Source organism: Salminus brasiliensis, chromosome 23 (assembly GCF_030463535.1).
Source record: "Salminus brasiliensis chromosome 23, fSalBra1.hap2, whole genome shotgun sequence".
Classification (NCBI taxonomy): Eukaryota; Metazoa; Chordata; class Actinopteri; order Characiformes; family Bryconidae; genus Salminus; species Salminus brasiliensis.
Window position 1 is genome coordinate 23,579,718 of NC_132900.1, and position 10,473 is coordinate 23,590,190.

Consider the following 10,473-nt stretch of genomic DNA (forward strand, 5'->3'; position numbering starts at 1 on the left):
AGTAGCTAACTTGCTGGTTATACCAGTAATCACCAGTAAAGGACACTAACCTTTCATTTTATGTAGCACTGACAGTAAAACTACTTCTGTACACAGAATCAGAAGTCAGATGACATGGTGCATGAGTTAAAGTTTTTTATTTCATCTTGTTGCCATGAAATATTATGTTTTATTGTAACATGCAAAGTGTATTTTCTTACAGACAGAGGAAAAAAGGAGCAGCTAGGCTGTCACAGTTTAGTTTACAGCAATCCTGAGCTACTTGTCATGCCTGCCTCTGTTCCTGTCTGTTCTTGTCACACCTGTCCCTTTGTTTTGCTTCACTATGTGCTTTTAAGTTTGTTTCTTGTCTGTCCTAGCCCTGCCTGTCCATTAGTGTTCACACCTGTGCCTCCTCCTTGTTACTCATTGTCACTCTTGTTTCTTGTTTGTCTTTCTTATAAGAACCCCTTTGTTTCTGCCTTTCTTTGTGTCTTGTCTTGTGCATCTTCATGTCTTCATGTAAGTTTGTGGTATGTTAGCTTGACCTGTTTGCTTGTTTCTTTGTAACCTGTTTGCTTGATATGTTTGTTTGGTCTGTTTGTTCTGTTGGATCATATGAATGTTCATGAAAAATATACACTTTTTATAACATAGTATTGTGTGTTAAATGTGCCAGCTAGGAAGAAAAGTCACCTGAACCTTTGCCTAACTGTGAATGCACTGAGCTGCTTAACTTTGATAAATATAATTTCCATCATTTTTAGCCTCATTTCCGAAACACCATTATCAGTATCGAAATTGTTGTTTATTTACAAATGAATTAATGATCTTTCATAGTTTAACATTTTTATTTTCATAATTCATATTAATTCATTCAACACATTTAATTTCTGTCTATAAAAATGTGTTTTCATCTGTACAAGTAATTTATTAAGTATGTTGCAGTAATAAGAAAAATTGAAATGTTAAATAACAAATATGAAAAAAATACACACTTAATGTGACATTACATATATGAGAATCTACTTTCAGAATTGTCATTATACTTTTTTTTTAATCATATATTTGATGTAATGTTACATGGCGGTATTTTTAATTTTTCCCATTTGTATTTTGCAAAAATATCAAATTCTTTGGAAGTTTAGAGCTTAATCTTAAGATAGTATTTTGATTTTCCTATTTTGATAGGAATGGCTTGAAAGAAAGCAATTGGTATCAGTGTTTCTTCTGGTGAGGCCAAATTTCTTTCAACCACCATCCAGGACTTTTTTACGCTGGTGTTCATTCGATAGGACAGTGGTCACTAATACCAGGGTTAAACCCAGCTACTTTTGAGTTTGTCACACCTTGTTTCAATCAGGATTTAGTCACTAAAACCATATCTGAATCAGATTGTGAAATTAACAATTTTAAATGATCTAGCTAGTTCATCCTATCGAACAAGGCTCCTAATGTTTACATGAATAATTCAATGAAATCTGATATGACTTAAATGCTCTCCATCAACTTCCAACAGATAACCAACAATACTAAAATATAATGTCAAAAAGTGCAAAACGACACAAAAAAGTGTCACAGGGGTAGAGCCGGTCCGGAGGGCAGGCAGCAGGCGATGTGGTTTTAAAAGAAAAAAAAAACATAAATAGAGAAAGATTGTAATATATTATCAGCTAATAATAATTTCTAGTTTATAACACTACACTACAAGATGCTACACAATTATTCGATTCAACGGTAACTTTAAATCTGTTTAATTGAAATGATTCATTTTAACGAACCGATATACCAGAATGATTCATTCAGGAATCGAGTGAAGTAGTTCATAAACAGGGAAAATGGCTGCCACATATAACTGGGTCCTGGTGCTTAGCTCTGTATTTTTGTGCAATCTCGTCAAAACATTCTTGCCGTCCATTTCCTCATTTGTAAGTACATGGGTTTATAAGAAAGATATATGAGAAATGTTGATATAAGTTAGCATTGTGAACATGGCACTCATGCACCATTGCCATGTTGTGGAGAAAGCCTTCGTTCGCAGGTGACGCTATTTTGAGGTAGCATTGATGAAATTCAGTGTCATAACATTTTCAAAATGTTTCTTGGTATCATAATATCAGGTAGTCTTTAAGCTTGAACCGGTGATCTCATGCTTCTGCTGCTACACGATGCTTAAAGAATGTATGAGAAACCCGACATATCAGGGCAATTAGCTTGGCAGTTGCTTAGCGTTAGCTTTACAGTGTAGCACCAGTTTAAATTTAGCTAACGGGGTCTTAGGTTTTTATGTTTTGTTGTTATCTTGTCCTCTAACTGATTCTGTAAAACTGCTTTTTGACAACAGTTTAACTCAGGGTGCAGCTTGAGCACTTACTGGAAGGCCAGGGTCTTGACTTGGGTTTTGGGCTTGTTGGTTTGGTCTCAAGTCTGTGTCAATAAAGAATTTGAGATGGGACGCCGTATTTTGTCTCCAAAGTGCTCAACATATCGCAGACGTTCACAGTGACTGAATATGGATGCATGCATGGCTGTGCCTAAGTGGCACCTATTGCAGCAATCCATATTATTTAAAAAGGGTTATTAACTTCACAAAAGCATATTTAGAAATCAGTGAAATAAGTTTGAAGGTAAAAAAACAAAAACAATAACAAGTACCAACTCACTACAATCTGGTAACAGAACCATTAAAGTAGCTCAGTTATTTAATTTACAGTGGAGTGTCATTCAGACTTACGTTGTTGTGTAGTATTACCTAGATAAATTGGCTATAGACATGGAATGTGTGAAGATTTGTGTTTCGCACATATAATAGTAAAGAACCAAATTTATTGCATTAGTGCATTCTCCACATTTCAGTGTGATTTATATTTAATTCATATTTTTCCACTGTTTATCAAAGATGTTAAAGGTTCTTCAAAAAGACGCTGAGCAGGAAATGGAGATGCGAACAGAAATCCAGAACATGAGATTGGAGCTCTCTAGTATAAGCATGATGGATGAGTTTGCAAGGTATGCCAGGCTGGAACGTAAGATCAACAAAATGACAGACAAGTTGAAGACTCATGGTAAGAGTTTATACATAGCTTTGATCAAATTATTTGATGTTGTTTCTAAAGCATTGTATGAAGATTATATACAGTGCCTTGAAAATGTTTGTCCTGTCCTCAATTCCTGCACATTTTCACAATATGTACCATGATTTTTATATTTGATTGCTAAGATGTGAAAACATGTTTGCCCCCTCACAAATAATGCAACTGAATTGAAGGATTTAAAGCCCTTGGTTTGCCACCTGATTTGAAAATGTGTGCTCTTATGAGGTGTTCTGTTCATGGGGTTGAATAATTCTGAAACTATGCCAGACGTTTGTTTTTTGGAACGTCATGTGTGTCTGTGTCTGCTGTGGTCTGGAAGAACCAGTTTACTTGCCAGTTAATAAGCATACAACAATAAACTACATTTGAACTGCAACTCTCAAAGGTTGGTAGGCTAGAGCCCTTTTACTGTGTTTTAATATCAGCCTCCTGGTCCAGCTGGGCAGTTTGTATCTAAGTTTACTCATTTTCTAACTTCCATAATTAAGCTGGACAAAGTGTTTTTGGTAGGAGATTTTAGCTTGCATTTAAGCAATTTGTTTCCGGTGCCACCCATACAGTTGGTAATACTTTGGATCTGTAAAGATCTTTTGATTAGCGACCATCAATGCATCAATGTTACCAAATACGGGCCCTGCTGTTTTAGACATCATAAAGCCTTCACTGTCTACAGGTTGGGTTGTGTTCTGTCCTGCTTTAAGCATGCTATTGTTCAGCTGTTAGTGATGAAACCTAACTTGGATCCTTCTGTGCTTATTAACTACAGACCTATATCAAAACTTCGCACGCAGCCTTTAGAGAAAATGGTGGCAATTCAGCTCACTGGTTCAGCATTAAATTCAAATTCTAATTTAAATTGATTTATATAGCGCTTTTTACAACAATTCTTTACAAACATCCGGAAATGGAAAAAAACACAAGGGGTTAGGAGGAGCACAGGAAAATGTTATTGGTGGGGGTGTAATATAGCGTGACAGGATCCACTGGGTAGGCGAGGGCAGCCGACTACAAATGGACTTGCATCAGCAGCAAGCAGACAGCAGGGGGCATCTCAGCACATAGTGGAGAAAAAAGAAAAGAAAATGAAAATGTGTTTGAAAGTTTGAAAAGATCTGATGTATGGTCTGTAAAGGAAGTAGATTAGAGAGACTGCAGTAACCTGTGAACAGAGAGCAGTACAGTCCAAACGTATATTCATACAAGCTACATCAGCAAGGATAACAGTACAGTGCATTGATGGATTATCCAAAAGCTTGAGCAAAAAGGTAGGTTTTAAATCAAGATTTAAACACAGAGAGTGTGTTCCAAACACCAATAGGAAGTTTATTTCAAAGTTGGGGAGCTTTATAAGTGAAAGCTCTTTCTCCAGCGTTGATTCTCCTAAAACGAGGAACTGACAGAAGGCATTAGTCATCCAAGCTTGAAGTTATCAATGCATGCACCAGCTTCTTTTACAATGCTACTGGGTATGACTGAGAATATGTCTACATTTACAGCAATATTTCTCCATATTTGAATTAATAAGTAAGACCAGAGTAAAACATTTGGCATTGAGGACAGATATATGTGAAGGATACAGTGCTTTGGGCATCGAGTTTATTTAACTGTATGCATTCACAATGAGTTGTATCAGTTAAATATGTGTTACTTATTTAATAAACATCCTCTGTTAAATTAGTTACAGCATACAAAGTAAAATGTCCTTTGATGAGGCAAGTTTTCCAAAACTAAGTATATCCTACTTGCAAAAAAACCCAAAAGCATTTTATATAGGCCTACTAACTTAAAATTGTAAACAAAATTAGCACTAAGGTCAAGCAGTACAATAATAGTAGTGCAGTCCATATCAAATGGAAAAAAGTAGGTCTTTGTGACTCGTAGTAGAGCTGTGGTTGGGTCTAAATATAGACTGAAAGACTAGATTTGGGTATGTAGCCAATGCTAAAGGGGATGAGTTAACTATTGTCAGTATTGGTTATATAGCCCTAGGCAACCTGTTTGGAACAGGATCTACCAAGCCCTTTTTAGTAACCGGATGGAAACATTCCAGGTGTGAATTAAAGCTGGTTCACCATTCATCAACACTAACTACAGTGGTTCAGGGCTGGATATGAATTTTAGTCAAAAGTTAGTTAGTTTAGTTAAAAGGGAATTTTATTTATTTTATTTATTATTTACGATTTATGATTTTGGCTTTAAGGCTTTTTTATGTTCTGCATGACTATGATGACATTCAAGCTGTAGAGATTCTCATTTTGTATGTAGCCACAGACGTTTATAGCTATGAGTTATGTTTCAGAGTATGTGTATGGTTGTTATACCAAGGTGCTAACTTTTTCTCCATAATTTGTTTGATCTTAATTAGCGCAACATTGTCAAGATTAGAGCGAAGCACAGACAGCAGATCATCTGTTACATGCTCAAGATCTTTATGATGAGATGGGCAGGAGATCTGGAAAGTTATTAATAAATACATTAGCTGTTGAGGTTGTTCTGGTATGTTTGCTCATAAAGCGAAGCGGCAGATGGATATCCTGGTTTAAGACTATGTCAAACATGATTAGGTAGTGGTCAGAGAGGGAGTCAGGCTGAGAAATACTGACTAAATTCTCTGTCTTAATACCCAGGGTCAGAACTAGGTCTAGTGTATGGTTGCATCTATGAGTAGGACCTGTAACATTTTGTATGAATCCCAGGACATCTAAGATTGATTAAACCCAGTTCTAAGTGGGTCATGAGTATTCTTAAAGTGAATACTGAAATCTCCAACAATCAAAACCTTGATGGCTACTTCTGCTAAGAAGCAAATTCATTAAGAACATTTGTATAAGGTTCAGGGGGATGGTAGACTGTAATAAGCAGAAGAAAGTGCTGCTTTTTAGAAGCCGGAGAGGAGCCTGACACTTTAAGACTAAGCACATCAAATGATTTAGCATCAAACCTGAGTTTTGGATTAGACTAAAACTGAATCATAGATCGTGGCAACACCGCCGCCACAGCCAGACCTGTGTTGTCTCAGCGGTTAGAATAGCGGGCTATCGATAACAGGGTTGTTGGTTCGATTCCTGGGCTTGGCAAGCTGCCGCTGTTGGGCCCTTGAGCAAAGCCCTTTACCCTCTCTGGCTCTCTACCCGCTCTGGGTGTGTGTGTACTCACTGCCCCTAGCTCACTAGCGTGTATGTGAGTGTGTGTTCACTACCACAGATGGGTTTAAATGCGAAGGACCCATTTCGCTGTACAGTGCACACTGTACAGTGACAAATATGTGCACCTTTACCTTTACATGCACCTTTACCTTTTTACCTTTACCTTTAAAGCCTGTGGGAGTCTATTAATTCAAAGCAATGAATTAAATACCCCACGTTTCACAAAGACATTGTGAACTGAAGTGGTTTTCAGGAATAATTTCATTAACAATGACTGCTCTAGGTGCTAGAGATTGTATGTTTAACGGCCCAAACTTAATGGAGAAGTTGCGAGTACTTGGAAAAGAGGAAGCGCTTGTGTCAGTTGTGAGGTTGTAAAAATAAAACTTTTTACGTCTATGATTGCGGACTACACAGGGGACAGACACGGTCTTAATACTTCAGGGTTTATCTGAGAAGTTACGAGAGTGGTACTTGTAAATTACTATTTCCCACGCCATACAAGAAATGGCAGAATTAATGGTTTAAATTGAGTAGAACACTTACCTGCCCACTGCCTACCTGAGTGGTGTGACTGGGTAGAGCCAGTCAGTTGTGGTGTCACATTTGTGATGTTCCTGAAGAGAGCGACAGACCCCAGGCGGCTCGGGTGAAGCCCATCTCTATGGTTGTGGGCCGGACGCTCATGAAAACTCTTCCAGTTGTCTACGAAGTTCGCTCCAACGCTGCTGCACCAATCCCGAAGCCAGCAGTGGAACTGCAGTGCCGAGAAAGTCACCTGGCGACGTAAAGAATGTGGGCACCTGGAAAACAGGAGACCGTGGTGTTACTCTTAGGGCCTGACACTTAAGTGTCTTACAATAGAGTCTCCAATAATGAGAACACCATCCTGATTGATTGTCCTCTGTGCTGGGGATGGCAAAGACAATGAGCTAAGGAGGTGGAGGGTACTTTGGCTTTCCCAAAGTAATGTGTAAGTAACAAGTTGCAGTTGGCACAAAGATTACAATAACAACTAGCTAAGATAAAAAAGCAAAAGCGAAGATTAAGGAATATAAACTGAGGACTAGGAGTAACAAGTAATTTTTCAAGTAATAAGAGAGCTAATGAACAAACAGCAGGTAAGCGAGCGTACAACCTGTCCACCAGGTCAGGTAATTAGAGCTACTTGACATCAGCTTTGCTTTTAATGTGGATCAACTTATTTTTACATTTATTTTTAATGTGACTTTTGGAAATTTTTAGTCCAAGTCTGCTCCATTATCCCGGGGTGTCCCACAGGGTTCGGTTTCAGGGCACTGTTGTTGGGGTGTGTGTCGTCGTCGTCGCCCCCCCCTCCTCAAACGAACAGGTCAAACAGGTCTCTTATAACTCTCTTTTTAATATCAGTTACGTGGCAGAACACCTCCACCTTCATTTATCAGTATATTTTCTTAGGTCAAGTAAATTACATGTGCTGTCTGTTTTGCGCTCCTATCTAAAAACTTATGAGGATAGTGTTGGAGGTTGTTGCACCTATGCTATTGAACACTTTGCCACCATACTTTGCCTGTGTGTGGTGTTTTTAAACTATTATTAATAAATAGAAGTTTGTACATTTTATTTTTTTATTTTATGCTTAGTACAGTACATTTCACAGACACAAGTCAGTGTGCTTTACAAATACTTTTTACAAATACTTACTTTACAGTCCTTGCAGTAGTCATTAAAGTCACTAAGAGTCATTTTGGGTTGAATTTGGAGAAAACACTTTTAGTTTTATTAGTGGTGTTGAGCTGTTTATATCATGTTGAAAGGTTTTGAATGTTGCTAATAAACCTAATTGGGGGTTGAATAATTTTGACTGGAAATGTATATTTAGATGTTCATTGTGTTTCTTCAATTTCTTGCAGTAAAATCAAGGGCTGCTCAGCAGGCTAAAATGAAATGGATTGTCAACATCATTTTCTACATTCTTCAAGTAAGTTATAAATGAATAGTGCAAAACATACAGGCCAAAACCAATGGCAACTTGAGGCTTAATGGCAACTGACTTTCAGTCATTTATTTGGTCAGTGACAACAGAATTTGTGTAAAGCTGCTTTGTGACAACAGTTGTGCTATACAAATAAATTTGACTTGACTTGACATCTGTCAAACCAATCAGAATCTTCATTTAAGCTGGAGGCCGGACAAGAAACAGTCAAACTTCACAGCAAAACCAGTTACAACATATTATATATTATTATGCAATATTTCAGGAAAGAGTGGGATTTTACCCTCAGAACCCAGGAGTTCTGATTCAGCTGGAAATCTAATCACTTAGTAGTACTAATAGTATTTACTGTAAATGATTTTTACTGTGATGCATGAATTGCTCGCTCAGTTTCCACATAAAATCTCAATCCGCATTTCTTTTCTATTTTCTTACTGCTACCTTACTAGGATAGAACTTCATCTTCAGAGATATTAGGTAGCATGACCACACAGTATGTTTTTCATTTACGCCTGGTTTCCATACTACTAAGTTTTCGAGCAGTGTTTCCAGACTTTTATTTGAAAAACTCTGGAGTCTAATTTTGTGTGGATGGCCAAAAACAAAGACTTGTGAAAATGCTTCCATCGCGGGACAGTTTTCTAGAAGGACAACAAAGGCATCAATCTCTATTAGCAGTGGAGAACCCAACATGGATAACAGATTGCAGGCTTTGCTACCCTTGTTGTCTTTGCAAGCAGCTACTGTCTTTGTCTTAATAAACTGAACCCAGAAGACATTGTATTTGGTAGATAAATGATTCATATGCACTATCAGGGGGCTGGGGTGTAGTTTAGAACCTGCAAAGAGATGGGGATGACCTTTAGCCTACTTCACATTGCTGGAACGGTTCTATTTAAGAAAAATTATACTGTGTGAATATAGGCAAAAAAAGAAAGAAATTCATCTTTGTAATATCCACATTCTCTTATAGCATTTTAGGGCTTAGAAATAATGTTTACTCTCTTTTTGCTGTGTTACTAGGCAGCCCTCATGATCTCACTCATTTGGAAATACTATGCTGACCCAGTCACTGTGGTGCCCAGCAAGTGGATTTCTCCGCTAGAGCGACTTGTAGCATTTCCTTCTGGAGTTGCAGGCAAGTCTCTTGGTAAGGGCCACATTAAAGTTATCTGTTAATGCAGAATACAATCTTTCAAATATCTTTCTCTCACTGGTGTCGGGGGTATTGCGTGCGATTGGGGGGTGAGATTACATACGGGTTGGGTAATTGGCAGTCCAAATTGGGGAGAAAATCTGTGAAAATCGGTTACTTTTAGACATATGGTTTAGACGCTGGTTACTTTTAGACATATATATTGAATATTTTCTAGACAGTTTTGAAAATGGAATTTTAAACTCCTTGAAGGTTCAACTCATGTTTTCTTTTTATTGTAGGTGGTGTGGGGATTACGTGCTGGTTAGTTGTCTGCAACAAAGTGGTGGCTATTGGCCTTCATGCTATTAGTTAACTTTTTTTTTTTGGTTATGATTGCTATGGTTAAATTACAAAAAAATAAAGTTTAACACATTTCTACAAGATGGGCTACAAAGGATTTATCATGTCAGTAAAACAGAACTGTCAAATGTCATTGTTGTGCAAGATTTTATTCTCCTTTGTTCAGTGGGTCAGCTTTATTCTGGTTACGTTTAGTAAAATCAATACCATGTATATAAATGTCACAATGTTATGGTATTCCATTAATTTATTGTCATTTCATTTGTATTTTTTCTGGTTGTTCTTGTATATCCTTTTCCCCTGCATTTCTAATTTCATGGTGATGACCCTAAATAAACAGTCTTTATAAAGATATAATGCAGGCTTTTGTATATTTTTGGATTTGTGACTCTTTTATTCTGCCTTTTTCCTGGTAAATGTAAATCATATTAAATGTATTTGTATAGTGCTTTTTACAACTGATGTCGCAGAGCAGCTTTACAGAAATCCAGTAATGAGGTGACAGATTAGCAAAACATCCCAGTGAGCAAGTCGAAGTAGTGGTAAGGAAAACTTTCTCAGACATGGAGGAAGGAACCAATAGTCACAAAGGGGGACTGATCCTCCTCTGGTCAAAACTACTTATAAATTATTGTTAGAAAGTCGCAGTGCCACCATATGTGACATGTTCTTTTGCTCAGATGATGGTCAGTTGTGGTAATATTAATACAATAGTAGCAATGTAAACTTCAATGTAGTCAGTACTGGAGGGTGGGCAACTACTCTGAGGCAGATGGCAGT

General features: G+C 37.4%; 1 protein-coding gene across 2 annotated transcripts; it reads left to right on the forward strand.

Annotated features, from left to right (window-relative positions):
* Positions 1-1,798: 1,798 nt before the first annotated feature.
* get1 (guided entry of tail-anchored proteins factor 1) lies at positions 1,799-10,050 on the forward strand. 2 transcript variants are annotated; one of them, XM_072668441.1, is made up of 5 exons: positions 1,799-1,907; positions 2,879-3,044; positions 8,113-8,180; positions 9,219-9,345; positions 9,633-10,050. In XM_072668441.1, exons 1-5 carry the CDS (start codon positions 1,818-1,820, stop codon positions 9,704-9,706), a joined length of 525 nt encoding a protein of 174 aa, XP_072524542.1. In that variant the 5' UTR covers positions 1,799-1,817; the 3' UTR covers positions 9,707-10,050. The 2 variants fall into 2 exon arrangements, with proteins under 2 accessions (XP_072524542.1, XP_072524543.1); XM_072668442.1 differs by having other exon boundaries at positions 9,219-9,333.
* Positions 10,051-10,473: the final 423 nt, after the last annotated feature.

Excerpts from the sequence above, each read along its gene's own strand:
- get1 (XM_072668441.1), top strand. The coding sequence starts at position 1,818 with ATGGCTGCCACATATAACTGGGTCCTGGTGCTTAGCTCTGTATTTTTG. Across the intron at positions 1,908-2,878 it reads TGCCGTCCATTTCCTCATTT|ATGTTAAAGGTTCTTCAAAA; the intron begins GTAAGTACATGG and ends TGTTTATCAAAG. Across the intron at positions 3,045-8,112 it reads AGACAAGTTGAAGACTCATG|TAAAATCAAGGGCTGCTCAG; the intron begins GTAAGAGTTTAT and ends AATTTCTTGCAG.